The 15,868-nt window shown below is 38.5% G+C and overlaps 1 protein-coding gene across 2 annotated transcripts in view; it reads left to right on the forward strand.

Moving 5' to 3' along the window:
* LOC103180644 (myoferlin) overlaps positions 1 to 15,868 on the forward strand; it is a 107,849-nt gene that overhangs the window by 35,079 nt on the left and 56,902 nt on the right. The window contains exons 22-39 of one of the 2 annotated variants that reach the window (XM_042337102.1): positions 117 to 223; positions 471 to 663; positions 1,227 to 1,382; positions 2,367 to 2,498; positions 2,787 to 2,947; positions 4,510 to 4,624; positions 5,418 to 5,520; positions 6,029 to 6,168; positions 6,492 to 6,662; positions 7,148 to 7,235; positions 7,767 to 7,844; positions 11,513 to 11,694; positions 11,784 to 11,942; positions 12,139 to 12,240; positions 12,466 to 12,627; positions 13,135 to 13,300; positions 13,950 to 14,020; positions 14,991 to 15,047. In XM_042337102.1, coding sequence (XP_042193036.1) covers positions 117 to 223; positions 471 to 663; positions 1,227 to 1,382; positions 2,367 to 2,498; positions 2,787 to 2,947; positions 4,510 to 4,624; positions 5,418 to 5,520; positions 6,029 to 6,168; positions 6,492 to 6,662; positions 7,148 to 7,235; positions 7,767 to 7,844; positions 11,513 to 11,694; positions 11,784 to 11,942; positions 12,139 to 12,240; positions 12,466 to 12,627; positions 13,135 to 13,300; positions 13,950 to 14,020; positions 14,991 to 15,047 — 2,343 coding nt within the window. The remainder of the gene's footprint in view (positions 1 to 116; positions 224 to 470; positions 664 to 1,226; positions 1,383 to 2,366; positions 2,499 to 2,786; positions 2,948 to 4,509; positions 4,625 to 5,417; positions 5,521 to 6,028; positions 6,169 to 6,491; positions 6,663 to 7,147; positions 7,236 to 7,766; positions 7,845 to 11,512; positions 11,695 to 11,783; positions 11,943 to 12,138; positions 12,241 to 12,465; positions 12,628 to 13,134; positions 13,301 to 13,949; positions 14,021 to 14,990; positions 15,048 to 15,868) is intronic. The other variant, XM_007896627.2, reaches the window with a different exon arrangement.

The following is a 15,868-nucleotide window of genomic DNA, read 5'->3' on the forward strand; positions in this document are numbered from 1 at the left end:
TGATCAACGCAGGCCACTCAGATTAAAAGTTGGTTGTCAAAAACTGACACACTGGAACTGAAAGATTGTACTAGAGTGATTGAATAAAATAATTCTCATTTTCTTTTTTATTCAAGGAAAATAGCTTAACTATGCTGAAGACAGCCATTCAAGCCAAATGTAATGATCTACTGGTGGCTGAGATTTGGTTGAAACTTGTTGAGCAAGTCATAGAGGACTGCAGGTAAAAACTGACTGTCTAGCTTTGCGGCAAAAGTTGCGACTTTACGGTTTTCTAATCAGCCTTAGTGATGTACTCCACCTTGAGTCATGGGGACCTTCGTTTAAGTCATTGATTAAAATGTCATGGGTTTTATTATACTACTGCTTATTCCATCTTCACTACTTCAAATGAAATTCATTTCAGTTGTTTCATCAAAACGATGGCTTTTTGGTGCTGCAAAATCAATACTCAATTCCTCTGATTTCAGCTGTTTTCTACCGGACCTGCAAGGAAAGCCCAATGTGACATTGCTTGACTTTCAAATCCTGAACCTTCGTAAGAAGGCTATGGAAAGCATTATTCAATCAGCAAACTTTTTGAAGATGAACGCAGAAAATCCCAAAGAAACACTTGTTGATATTGAGGACTGGCTGGAGAGACTTAGATCAGTGGCTGAGGAGGTTGGTGGCATTAAAACACTCTTGGAATAAATAACAACTTTGAAGCTCCCCTCAAATAGCGTAGTGAACAAAGGCAGCATTCAGTGAAGCATTGGGTCACAGCACAGGAAGGGGACAGTTTTAAATGTGAGTTAACTGATTTTAGTAATTTAATGCACTATTGTTAGATTAGTCTGCACCTTTTGATTAGGGAGTGGAGACTCCTGCTGGAGAGTGGGTGTTAGTGAGAACAGGATTGAGCTCAATTGCGATCATTTTATGGAGGGTTGCACAAAAAAAACTCCCTTTCCAGGTTCCCAGACTTGAAAGAAACATAGAAGGGTGCCTGTTTAACATACCCCAGTGGAAGGGGGTATGGTTTAACATACCCTTTAGTGGACGGACAACACTTGTTTTGAGCAATCAGTTAGGTTAGGGAAGCGTTCCCTCCTGCAATGAGACTGAGAATGTAAACACCCTCCCAAATGATTTATGCTCAATTCTTTATGTATACATGTGTACATTAGTTTTGTGTGTGATTAGATTTCAGAAGAATATTGATCATTCTTGTTCTCTTCTAACAGCCACAAAACAGCATGCCAGATGTCATCATCTGGATGATCTGTGACGAGAAGCGAGTGGCATACGCTCGAATTCCGGCCCATGAGGTTCTCTACTCCTCTGCCAGTGACAAGGCATGTGGCAAATATTGTGGCAAGACACAGACCATCTTCTTGAAGGTGAAGTGAAAACTTTCAGTCTTAACAAGGACCCATTCCATATAGTACTGTTCAAAAAGAAGGACGGGGAACTTCCTCCTGGCACATCATTTTGTTTTATCTGAAAGCACTTGTAATGCTTTTTACAAGATCATGAGTATGGGTGAAGAGGAGCTTTTGGGCTATTTTATCATCTTTCTGGAGTACCCAGCTTGCTGTCTTCCCATTGTAGTATCGAGCTGCTTCTTAGAATCAGTGTCCAGGCTTTACCTGGTTACCTGTTCCAGTTATTGATAACCCTGCTATGTGAAGACCTGGTTCTTGGTGTTTGTCATAAGATGTCCTTCATAATCCTGATCATGTGTCCTCTTTTCCTGCTTTATTGTACCCGAGTTTATTGTGGGGTTTATTTTGCATGTTTAACTAAATCTGTAATGTAATTCCAATCCATGTAGCACATGTACCTCTTTTATTTCAACGTATATATTTATATTGAGTTTCATTTGCTAGTGGCCAGCCAAGACCCTCCTGCTCTGTCAGTATCATTCTCTTTTTTTATGCAGAATAGCATTTTTACAAACTCAGTCAATTTCAGCAATTGATCTACCACAAGGCAGTTTGACGATAAGAAAAGGCAATAATGAATATTTACCATGCTAATTCCTGATATTAAAATGTTGATTATTGCAAAATCGATACAGTTACTAAAAGACCTTATTTGTGATCGGCAAGCATCTTCAAGAGGACAATGTATTTGTTCAGGCTGTTCGTTCAGTACATTTTGTTCTAGCTTTTTAATTCTTCCTTTCCAAATGGCAGTGATGTGCTGAAGTAGTCTCTGGTACTTGTGCTCCAACAACATCCATTATTCGCTCTGCCATAGAATCATTGTTTCTTTTCAGATGAAAAGCTTGAGGAGCAGAATGCAGCACCACATACTCATTCATCAGATTTTTCTCTCTAATGTACTATTGACAGTTTAACACTGTTCTCTTTGCCTTCCAGTATGTCAAGGACAAGAGCAAAGGTGCCAAAATTCCGACACAGTTGCATGTCCGTATTTGGCTTGGACTCGCAGCACTCGAAAGCAAATTTAACAGCTTTGCCGAAGGGCGCTTCAGTGTCTTTGCTGAACTGGTAAATAAAATATTTGTTTTTAAGATTTGAACCTTTGCAAAATGTGTTTTGCATTGTAAAAAATTTAATAAAGACTACTGTACTATTATGGCATAAACTCTAAGTCTTTGTATCTAGGTTCTCCATGATTAGGGCATGAAAATCAAATCTGTTCATTACCAACACATAATTGATTCCTTTGCAGTATTTTTAAAATTATACTTTTAAGTGAAATAGTTTGCATTGCTAGGTGTAGTTCCTTTGACTGCCTTTTATTTTTTATTTTTGTTCACTCCTTGTTGTAAACAGTATGAAAACCAAGCTCAAGTTGGAAAGTGGGGCACCACAGGGTTGGTTGGTCGTCACAAGTTTTCTGATGTAACTGGCAAGATCAAACTCAAGAAGGAGAGCTTCCTGCCTCCAAAAGGCTGGGAATGGGAAGGAGACTGGATAGTGGATCCACAGACAAGGTCAGTCAATTATTTTTTTTTTTGAAAACATCAATCTCTTTTGCTTAAATATTTTTCAGAATTTTATCTCAATTGAGGAAAAAGTAATTAATCCATGTGGAAAAAAATGTAGACTGATGCTGTAAGCCACCTTTTCTGTGTGATATCTATTAACACTGGCACGATGGGCCAAATGGCCTCCTTCTGTGCTGTAATATTATATGGTTCTGACTATATGCATGCTTTTATCCTGCTTCTATTTTTCCATCAAAAGTGGTTATGTGGAGTCCTGTAGCTCAGTGGTTAGAGCACTCGCTTTGCAAGTGAGAGACCTGAGTTCAATTCCAGGCAGGTCAGGGCGAAACCTTGGGCAAGTTTCCTTACTCTACACAGAGCCTAATAATAGTCCCTCCAAAACCAAAAACAATAATAAATTGGTCATTTTCAATCTACGACTGTGTGTGGGACATTGCTGTGCGCAATTGGCTGCCGCGTTCGCCCACAGATGTACAGTCAATTCACTTTACAGTGTATTCTGTGAAGCGCTTTGGGATGTCCTCCTGACATGAAACGCGCTATATCAAATGCAAGGATTATTATTATATTATTATTATTATGGAATTCATTTACAATTTTGTTTTATCTGTTGTTAATGAATTGGCTGCAATTTTAGTGATTGCCAACTGGTGGCAGCACTGCACAGTGCAATGCTGCCTCCTTTGAGCTAATGTTGAGGTACTCTTAATAGCTTCATGTTTTTTCTGTTAAGCCATTCAAGGCCAAAAACCATCTATGAGCCATTCATTTTAATTGAGTTTTTTTAATTTTCTTTCCAAAACCTGATATTTTTGAAGTTCACATTTTTTTTGTTATTACCCTGTTAGAACCTCCCCCGACCCCAACATTTTTAAAAATAGTTTACACCTTTGCTAAAAGTTTTTCCAAAGGGTTAAACATTTCAGAATCCCCAAAGGGTTCAACGTTAAAATTGTGAAGAATTCATGGAACATTGAATCTAGTTCATGGGTATTAACTGTGAGGTCTCGACATGTTGAAATGCGTGTAACTATGGTTGGATTCCCAGCCAGATGATCTTGAACAAGACTGGAAAATTCCATTTGCAAGTAGCCAGGGGCTGAGTTTCTTTGAGCTGAGAACCAGCCACTCCCATCTCAGACCTTCCATGGCTTCTCTCTTTATAGTACTCCTTTGGTTTCTGGTAGCAACTTGCAAGCTTTTTGAAATCCGAAGCATTAAAGCAAGCTGTCTGTAGCCAGGCTGGAAATCTTCCTGTGGCTCTAGGAGTTTGTCATTTTTGTCCTCTCTCCCTACCTCCTTCTCCCATCGAGATAGCATACATTCAAGATAGCATAGCCTGTGTCTAAGAAGAGGAATCACTCAATGACTGTTGTACTCCACAATGCTCCCATCAGTAGCATTGACTCAGTGGAGAGAGCAGCACAAGCATATTCTAAGGTGAAGAAAGCTGTTTTTGGCCTAATGTGAGCGAAAAATGTTTGTCAAATGCTTGCATTCTCAAAAAGTGGTTATAAACCTCACCAGGGTCATCTTTGTGTTGCCAGTATGCTTACAGAAGCTGATGCTGGTCACACTGAATTTATTGACGAAGTTTATGAGAATGAATCGCGTTATCCTGGAACTGAGTGGAAGTTGCCTGAGGAGCCTTATGCAGATGTGGTGTGTATACTTACTCAGTGCTTACAGTAAGATCATCTCATTCAAGGGAAAACTGATGAATTCTGGTGTGGGTTCCTTTGTATGCAATCACCATCCAGACTAGTATTGGACTGGAAAATCCCTTCAAGCAATATTAAAACGTGTTAGAACAGTGTAGAATAAATGCATTCTCGTAACTTTAACAGCAAAAGTTTTTTTTGTTCTAATCCTTAGATGGAATACCTGCACCTTTTAACTAGAGGACTGTTGGATTAAAAGTTGGCCGTCTGTATATTTTCTGTGGGTACAGGGTGTTGTTCATGCTCTGCTGATCATGCAGGGCATATAGTGTAACTTTATAAGTTCACACTAAGCACACATTTTATGTTCCTGCTGTTAAAATGTAGTTGATGCTATATCACTCCATACAGCTTAATCTAGGGGCATGAGCTAGATCTCCATTGTTACAAGACTTGCTGATGCTGCACTTTGGTATTTGCCCAGCGGTCTGCGGTGTATTCAGGCAGAAATATTTTGTATTCTTCATGGATGTGGAACTCTGATTGGCCCTCACCTGAACTATTTCTTGTATTGGGTAAACAACTGAGAGTCAAGTTAAGCGCTGAGCTAGGTTGGGCATGTCTTGTTTTCTGCAAGCTGGCCGGTGTTGCAGGTTTAGTCAGTATGCGCAAGGCAGGTGTCTAGTCCTATATCTTCCAGGCTCTAAGATAATTAAGCTACTTTAAGCTTATTGGTGCCATCAAGTTTCACTAAAACTAGTATTCCTTAAACATTACCTTTTACCCTCTAACAGAATGGGGAAAAATCTGTGGCAAAAGAGGAGATTGAGTGTCCTCCAGGCTGGAAATGGATATCAAGATGGGAATATGATGTCAATCGAGCTGTTGATGAGCAAGGTGAATTTATTTTTTGTTTTAGGATTAATTAAGTTTTTAATTAAAGATGTGAGTCGGTAGGCATGAAGTCTTTGTTCCGCAGTGAATTTTTTTTTCAATATTCCAATCCTTTCCACTGCAATTGACTCCATGCAATCATGCCTAAAGAACACCTTGAACACGAAAAGACTATTTGTACAATTCCCTTGACAGTGTTTGGATAACACCCTATCATTATTCTGTCTGTCAATCTAATTTGCTCCTTATCCACGATCGTAGAAAAAAAGCAGAGATGGTTACTATCCCTATAAATGAGAATGGGTGTGGAAACAGAAGTAAAATGTTACCAGAGCTTGAGGTCACAACAGACAGGTCAAACTTTTGGACACAAGTGTCATTTTTAATTCTGTCCCCAGCTATCTGCTAAACTCTTTTGTGAACAATCATTCATTTGTTGTACCTGATTAATCCATCATTTCAATTATATTGGCTGTTTATATACCAGAGCTAATTGACTATTTGATTTTAGGTTGGGAGTATGGGATAAAAATACCCCCCGATGACTGTCCGAAATCCTGGGTTTCAACAGAGAAAATGTACCACACCCAGAAACGTAGGCGTTGGGTGAGAAGACGTAAGCGAGAGTCACAGCAAACTGCACTGGCCAAGGTAAATGTGTTCTGATTATTTGTATTAAATATACATTTGTCTAGTAGCACATTCATCAATTGAATTTAGGATCTCAAAAAATTATCCTCATCCAGCTATAAAGTTCCTCATCCAACTTTTTGCATGTCTGTGGCATCAGTTTTATTGGTTTGGGTTTGGCATGTTCTGTAAAATCATTGCAAATGCAGCTACTAATATGTGACATGGGGAGAGAAGGTGATGGCAAGCAGGAAACTAATCAAAAGAATAAGTCTAATCAGGTCTGAGTATTGCAAATTTTGCCGGCCACTAAATAATTCTTGAATTCTGTTTAACATTTTCAGAGTAAATCTGAGTCAGATAGTGAAGGATGGGAATATGCATCCCTGATTGGCTGGAACTTCCATTTGAAGCAACGAAGGTCAGACACTTTCAGGCGTAGGAGATGGAGACGACAAATGGCACCATCTGGACATCTTGGGGCTGCAGCAATTTTCAAACTGGAAGGTGCTCTTGTAAGTGAATCAGTAAGATTTTCCCCTAAAACCAAGAGAGTGATATCTTCTGAGCGTAGCTACACTTCACTTTGAATCAGAATTGACAGTGTTGTGTAAATATAGTTTGAGATAGAAAAACTGGTTTGTTTCAGAGTAAGGCTTATTAATTAAGCTCCAGGAGGTGGCTTCAATAGTCAGGTCTGACTGAAGCCAACACAGCCCAATTTTCTACTTACAATTATTTTGCATTTTGCTTGTTTGGACATTCTGTGAAATGAATGTTTAGCACCAGGATTGCACTTGTTGCTTTTTCGAAAATCAACTGGTTCAATGGTGTTCCATGTTTGGGGATCAGCAGAATAACTGCGGAATCTTTAACTTTAAGTTTCCTTTTGCATTGCACTTGTTTTTTGTTAAATTGCAAAACGTTATTCTACCATTTGCTACAGTTCAACTAGGAAATGGAATGTCCTAAAATATGAAAAATAGTGGGGTTTTTTTAGATTTCAGATGGTGGGGATGGTGATAAATCACCAAGTACGGAAAGTATGTTTGGAGCAAATACCCCCATGATTTCCTGCATATTTGACCGTAAGTACACCATTGTTTTCATTTTAGAATATAACTTGATTTTGTGTTTGGAGCCTCTTTGTATCAGCTACAGTTAGCTAGCTTGTTAAGGAGTGGGAACAATAGTGAACAGGACTGGATTATCTTTATGTACTTTGTATTGCATTTAATATTTAAAATGGCTATAGATGAATATTTGAGAAGTAAGGGTCGTGGGGATTAAACGATGTACCATGCTCTAATAAAATGGTTAACAGATTTGACTGGCTGAATGTCCTACTTATTTTGTGGTCCTGGTAGGCATTAAGTGGAACTTGTCTATCCTGATGGTTTGATTTTGATCTTAAATTTTGAATTGGGCAGTTATATAGAGTAATGTGTTGTCCAGAAAAAAGATGTGCTCCATGACATATTGTGCAAGATGTTGAATCCATAGTTCCAGTAATCGGATACAAGCCATTTTGATTATTGGTAACTTCCATGATTGATTACATTGTCATTACCTGAGATAGACATCAGTTCCTCTTTTGTGACATTAGCATATTGTTTCAGGACCCTCAATCTATCACCTACGCTGCTACATTTATCAAGCAAGAGGCGTAGTAGCTATGGACAAAGACAGCTTTTCAGGTATGTTTATTGATCTTCAACCTGTGATCAATTTCTAATTTATGATCATGGTCGGATAATAAAAATCTCAAATCATCATTTGAACTCTATTTTTCATGGGTCAGTTCAATTAAAAGTTTGAGTACTGGTCTATGGTGAGTTATCTGATTTCAGCAGTTCCCTTAGAGGCTCTATAATTGACCTCCACACCTTAAGATCGAAAGGAACATTTTTTAAGTCCATGTTTCCGTGTTCCCACTTCTGATTGCTTTCTAGAAATGCCTGCTGGATGCTGCTTGCATGTGGAAGCATCCTCAAAATCACCGAAACTGTGAACTCTTGCTATGCAGCCTTGCACATTAATTTCTTTAGGGAGGATGGGGGAGAAAGTGTGTGTTGGGAGGGGGGAAAGTGTGTGTTGGGAAATACATCTCTCTGCTCTGATGTGGTCTACCACAAAAGTTCCCAGGGGTTCAGTGGAATTCTAACTGGCTACTTTAAATGCTGCAAATTAGATCCTAATTTTTATGGAAGTGATTTTTTAAATGAGTTTATTCCTTCAAAAGAATTTGAAAGAGTTTAAGTGCTCTGAATTTGCGTCTCCAGACAGCTATTGAAAGCTGACCTGAAGGTGACCTAAATAGTAGCTTTTGGAACTGGGCTTGACATTGTAAAGGAAATAGCAATGTTCTTCAGGAGTTCCTTCTAAACGGATAAAGGCAACTTAAGGTCTGTCAAAGCTACCGACCTCAAAGGTTTCCACAATTTAGTGGATGTACAGCTACCCATAAATACCACCTAGCTTAGTTTCTTCTTGATTGCTTCATATGAAGTTTAAGTATTTATTGGGCTGCAGCTAGTCTGTATTGAAGTAGATGGGCAAAGTTATTTATGTGTGTGTTTCTCTTTTGTGAACTCAGTGCCTTAAGTATGTGATAGTAAATATTGGCGGTTAACAGCGAATAGTTGGTTGTACGTTTCCTGATGTGAGCTATGCAAAGTGTTTGAGAAAAGAGTGCAGGGAGAATTAGTCAGAATTGACTATGAACAATTGTATAGTAAACCTCAAGTCTTATCTTTATAAATCATATAAATGCCTAAGTCATACATTTACTGGAATCCCATTCAGTTTCCTATCAAAACCACATAGATATATTTGCATTACTCATATTATTCACCTCTTAACTCATAACGCCACCCCCTCTACCCTCTATTACTTCTGCACTTACTGCGGACCTCGAATTATGGGAAATTACATGCTTGCCTGTCGAAACATGGCACACTTGCTGGCTGGTTGCATTGAATCACAGGAAACATCTTTATCTGTTGACGAATGTGCAGAAGTCCTGTAGCCTTGTGGTTAGAGCTCTCGCCTCGCAAATGAGAGGACTTAGATTTCATTCCTGGGCAGGGCGAAACGTTGGGCAAGTTTCCTTACACACCTCTGTTTACCTAGCAGTAAGTAGGAACCCAGTTGTTAGTCGACCTGCGGATCGCTTTTCTGGGGGTAATAATTCCTTCAAAAAATAAATAAATAATATTTTGGTCACTCAATCCACAACTGTTTGCTGTGCACAATTGATTGCTGCGTTTCGTCAAGGAAATATACAGTCAATTCACTTTACAGTAGATTCTGTGAAGCGCTTTGAGACGTCTTATTATAATTTCCTACAAGTCAGTGAGATTCCAACCTTCGATGGTAAGTGCGTGTGCAGTGACAGGTGAAGACGCATTAAATCAGGGCAAATGTAGTCTTAATCAGTTACTGCATGTGCGCTTACCAGCTGCAATGGCAAAATACGTGTGAATTTGAAGCTACTGGAGATTTTCCAATCTTGATAACAATGCAATATAAAATCCAATGACCAATATTATAGGGTCATTAGTGTGGGCTAAGTAGTTCTGAGATGGATCATGGAGCATTATTGTTTTCAAGTGACTAGAAAGAAGTATTGTAGTTGCTGGCAGAATATTTTAAAATTTTGTTCCTGTTCCTAAACAAATTATTGAAGAATAATAATAATCCTTGCATTCGATATAGCGCCTCATCATTGAGACGTCTCAAAGCGCTTCACAGAATATACTGTAAAGTGTAGTGACGGTGTAGTGACTGTGGGTGAAATGGCAGCCAGTTGCAGTGTTCCACAAACTCTCATGGATTGAGTGACCATATTTTTAAAAAAAAATTATTTGGAGAATTAATCATTTGCAGTGAAATATTACATTGGTAGTTTTATGTTGCTATTAAAGATTATCCAAAGTGTTCATTAAAATGATTGTATTCATAAAGTGTTACAAAAAGATTGCACTCTTTATACTAATCAATATGTGTATATTTATTTAAATTTCTCTGAAATAAATACTAGTAAATTCTGACTTCCTGTACCTGGAAAATTCTAGCATATATCTTGATTATTGTTAATCTCGTGCATTCCTAAAATGAGAACAAAAGTCTTGTAAGATGGGAAATTCAGACAATGATGTCTTGAACTTTATATTAAAAAAATACAAATTCCCAGTATAAATATTAGTATCCGTGTGCTAATAGAGGGTGAGAATCTTTGCTATGAACCTATTCAAAGTAAAAACGCTATTGCTGGAATAAGGACTGACTAATGGAAAACAGAAAGTAAAATTGCGCATCTTGGGGCAGAAGCTTTTTTTGTCTTCCTGAAACTGTTGGAATAATTACCTGATAATAGACTGAAGTAAGTTCAGGCCATGAAGACCATTCCACCTGTAATCCCACGAATTGTGAGCTCATTCACATGAAGCAGGAGGGGAGGACTGGGGGCTGGGATATAACAAATCTTTCATAACCTTGTAAAACTGAAATTCTGTCACTTGATGCATTCTTTATTATTTTCGTTTAATATTTTAGCCACTACAGATGTTGGGACTTATTGGTGAATAGTTCCTGGGCATCCTTATGACCATTCTTATGTCTAGCATTACATTGCCACCATTCCAGTCCTCTTTGGCGTTCTAGATTTAAAATGTTTCTGAAAGTATCTAATGGAATTGATTGCATTTCACTGGACACCTCCTTAAATATTTCACAATTCAATATTATGTCATAACACTGATTTTGAATATGATCCTAGATAAGGTACAAACAAACCTGGAAAATTGTTTTTAAAAAGTGGAGGGAGAGCCTGATGTTTGAGAGTGATAGTCCTATAAACCAGTAAAATTATTTGAGTGCCTAATAATAATCTTTGCATTTGATATAGTGCCTTATCACATAATTGAGACATCTCAAAACGCTTCACAGATTATACTGTAAAGTGTACATTTTGCGGGTGAAGCACAGCAGCCAATTGCGCACAGCAATGTGCCACAAACGATCGTGGCTTGAGTGACCAAATTATTACACTTTTATTTTAAAGGAAATATTATCCCTAGAAAGCAATCCACCAATCGACTAACAAAATTGTCTTTAATCCAGCCTACAGGAACAAATGTACATTTGATTGTGAGAAATTAAATTAATCCATTTAGCTTTTAGACCAGATTCCCTATATGATGATGATTATGTGAGTTACACTATTTGTTCTGGCAATAAGGAATAAAATAATGGATTGGTTTTCCCTCACCCTTTCCACACCTTGTGAGTTTTTTCATGCTGCCTTTTTTTTTTACACACATTAAAACTTGCTGCCACTTGATTAGGTATTTTTCTTTTGCAGATCCATATGCTCATGTTTCATTTCTTCACCAAAGCAAGTCAACTGAGGTTCTCAAATCCACCTTGAACCCAACTTGGGACCAGTCCCTTATTTTCAATGATATTGATATATATGGAGACCCTCAAGATTTAGTTAGAAATCCACCAAATGTGATTATTGAAATATTCGACGAAGATCAAGTTGTAAGTTTTATGTGGTTTAATTAAGCTTTAATTTGCATACTTGTACCCTTTGGATTTATTAACTTGGAACTTGTTTTTATTTTGGACAGGGAAAAGATGAGTTCTTGGGCAGATGTGTCTGTCCTCCAATGGTGAAGCTGAACCCAAATGTTGATGAAACACCCAAACTTCTCTGGTACCCAATCAAGACTGGAGGCAAGAATATTGGGGAACTCCTGGTTTCTGCTGAACTAATGTTGAAAGATAAGGTAATATTTTAAAGCCTTTTGTTTAGTGAAATAAATTTGTGCCATTGTTTTTCCCCAGTAGTCAAACATGATGGACACGTGTTAGTGAGCTAGAAATTGTGATTTCATTTAAAAGATAAAATGAGTTACAACAGCAATGTTTATAATAATGGCAGCTTTTGTGTGTTTTTTAAAAACATATTTTTGTTTCCAACAGCCTGATGGGTCTAATTTGCCAATTCTTCCACCTGTTAGAGGTGCTAGTTTATACATGGTGCCACATGGCATCAGACCTGTTGTGCAGCTCACTGGAGTGGAGGTAAGGCTGATTTTTTTCCTGGCACCTTTGCTTGGTGATGACATTTGATCACTGAGGTGAACAGAATGAGTAATTTGTATTATCTTTTCCAGGTCTATGCTAACTTCTCTGAGCAGTTTATTTTGATTTCCTAATGTAGTATTATTGAAAATCGTATTTCTCTCTCTCTCTCTCTAGCTGTAGTGCAGATTATTTATATTTAAAGAATGTGCTCCTTTCTCCCAGATTCTGACATGGGGTTTACGAAACATGAAGAGTTACCAGCTGGCCTCAGTTTCTTCCCCAAGTCTCATTGTGGAGTGTGGTGGTGAATGTGTCGAATCTGCTGTGATCAAGAACCTTAAGAAAAATCCAAACTTCCCTTGCTCCGTTCTCTTCATGAAAGTGGTATGTGTTGATTACAAGAATATGGCTTTGAAAGGATACAGCAATCTGTTAATTTGTTCCCATTTTATTTTTAAATACCCGATGAATAAGTATAACAGTGTAGAATTGAGCCGTAAGAAATGGACATATCCCAGTATCGATCACTAGATAGGCTTGTTTGGGCTATTTTTAGTTAGGAATTTTTAGAATTGTACAGTGATAATCTCATATTTGTATTCTCAATTATTTTGTGGTTGTCACTCTCAGCAATTTAAAATTAATGGAATTTCACATGTTTAAAAAGTTTCTGAAATATTTGAGCACTGCACTGATACAATTTGTTCATACACACTTTGAGAAAGCAAATGTAATGTGTTGTTGTCATCATTGGTCTGCTCTCTGCAGAGAGTGGAAATGGGTTGCAAAAAATGAAATTCACTCGAGGAGTAAATGAACTAAGTCTCCGAGTGGAGAACCAGATAAAGTAACCTGATAGCACTTAACCCCATGATTTCTGTATGTTTCTAGCTTCTGCCAAAAGAAGAAATGTACGCACCTCCAATTATCATAAAGGTCATTGACCACAGACCGTTTGGACGTAAACCAGTGGTGGGGCAGTGCACAATTTATTCGCTGCAAAAATATCGGAGTGATCCATTTGCTCAAAAAGAAACTGTTGGAACCCAATCAAAAGGTATTGTACACTATTCCTCAAAGGCTTAAGGCTCATGATTCAAAATTATTTAAAATCATTACATTTGATAATGCACCTTATGTCATTAAAACATCTTTGAGCACTTTGTAGGCTTATACTGTAAAGTGTAGTGACTATTTTTAGGTGAATGTGTAGCCAATTTGTATGCAGTAATGTCCCACAAACGGCCATGAAGTAAATAACCAAATGTATCTAGGGGATTGTTGGCAAGGACACTGGAAGAAACTCCATGCTCTTTTGGAAAAGTGCCATGGGATCTTTAGTGCCTACCTGAATGGGCAGAAGGGGCCCTCCTTTTAATATCCCATCCAAAGAATGGCATCACCAACAATGCAGCACTCCCCCAGCCCCCCAGGCAATGTCAGCCTCGCCAGTAAGTTCAAAATCTTAACCAGGGACTTTAACCCACAATCTTTTGACTCTGACGAAAGTGCTACCAAGGCCAGGTTATCAAAGATAGACTAAAATCTGCTCTTAAGCAAACTCATTTGTTAAATAGTTTCATCACTCTTCATAGTTATTGGTCAGGCCAGCGTCCTCTCATGTTCATTGCACATAATGAATTTGGTCCTACAAGTTCAGGGTACTGGAGGTAAAGCCTTCATAACAGTTGCTTAATTTCTTGCAGCTTCTTTACTTTCAACTGCCCACGAATGTGTGATTGATATGGATGACCAAAAACCTCTCCTGGAAACTCAGGTAACGTATTCCATTATAATCACAGAACCTAAAGAGATATAGGATTGGGAAGAATTTGCATTTGGTATGTGACAAATGTCAAATCACTTACCACAAGTTTTCTCCCCATGGTAGTGTTGGTTTTAAAATACTGTCCATTTTCTAAAACTGTAAAAGAGAGAACCTCAATATTTTCTGAGCTGATTTGCTGAGGATTAAAAACTGCTTTATTTGAATAGAGCAGATGGTGTAATGACTATGTATTAAAAATAATGGGAAGTGGCAGGATGTGATTTGGTTAAACAGATGATCCGATCACCCCATCCTCGCCCGGCTTCACTGACTCCCCTTCTGAGTTTAAAATCCTTGTCCTCAGCTTTAAAGCCCTCCATGGTCTTGCTCCACTGTACCGCTGTGATCTCCTAAAACCCTGTCCACTCCCTCCGCTCAGCAGGTACTGGCCTGCTCCACATCCCACTATCAGAGGTTGGGCTTTTAGCCGTTTTGCAAACACCCTCTGGAACTCCTCCGGAGCCCCTTCGCCATTCCCACTCGCCTCCTTCAAGGCCCTTTTCAAGACCTTCCTCTTATCTTCCCACCACCCCCTTGCCCTTCAACCCTCTTGATTCCAGCCCACAGCTCGGGTGCAAACCCTTGACTGTCCAGCACCTTGAAACATCCTCCTGATATGAAAGGCACTATATAATGCAATTTGTTATTGTATGGATCCAGATTAATGTAGGTTCTAGCCTGAGCTTCGTTTGCTTTGTTTCAGTATACTTTGATTGCATAATGTATTTAATGACCATCCAGTGTATATCCTGCCAATACAGGCAGCTTACTAAACCTGTTATGTGAAAGCAAAGATCATCACAATGTAATCTACATTTTAAAGTTTTCAGTCTAGCTAGAATTTGAATGGCTTGGATGAGGAATGTGACTCTTCAAAGCTACCAGTGATGGAACTCATGCAATACCTTCTAACTTTCAGTTTGTAGACAGTATGACCAAAGCAGTCATCAAAATGGCTACTCCATCGACTCTGCATGTATGTATGTGAAGTGAATATATAGAAAAGATAACACTGGTTAAAAGTCTGAAAACTCAAATTTTTTCCATCACTTTGTGTGAAATTGTAGGAGTAACTACTATATCTGCTGCTTCCAGTATTTCTGCAAACATGCTCCCTGCCAACAGCTAGCACTCTTTCCTGGATATTAATATCCCTGAATAGCTTCATTTAGTGCCCAGCTGCATCTGTTTTCCAATTTCAGTTCTCTAACTGACCTAGGTAGAAACCACTTCTTAAATTGCATTTTTTTTGTACAACAGTTGGATTGACTTAAACTGCAATTGGGACTAGTTTTGTTTCTTTGGAAGTTTTTGCAAATAGCTGGGGAAGATCCATGCAGACCAATGGTAGAATAACTTTTTTTTGGTGGGTGCATTTCAGTGGGTGTAATTGAATGCTCGGCAAGACTGACTCTAAATGCCTTGCACTGTAATTCCAGGTGACTCTTTCTGGCTTTGAACTTGAACCCTAAATACAATCCCAGCACTTTGTTTTGTTATGGACACTTATTGCTTTCTCCTGTCCCTTATTTTGTACTGATTTAATCTCTTTAAGGCTTCTAGGGGTGGGTGGAGGGGGCAATGGCAAACAGGATTTCATCTTTTAAAAATGAAAACTGATCTTTGCCTACACTCTAAAACCCTTTGGTGCAATTTTTCAGGCAGCTAACCTGAGACATTTCTAACATTATATCCCCCAGCAGATCAAATTCAAATTCAGGATCCTCGTCCTCACTTTCAATTTCCCCCCTTTACACCATCAATTTACACCATCTGCTCTAGCCTTGCCCCAACCTA

The sequence above is a fragment of the Callorhinchus milii genome, unplaced genomic scaffold, assembly GCF_018977255.1.
Source record: "Callorhinchus milii isolate IMCB2004 unplaced genomic scaffold, IMCB_Cmil_1.0 Scaffold7, whole genome shotgun sequence".
NCBI classification, from domain to species: domain Eukaryota; kingdom Metazoa; phylum Chordata; class Chondrichthyes; order Chimaeriformes; family Callorhinchidae; genus Callorhinchus; species Callorhinchus milii.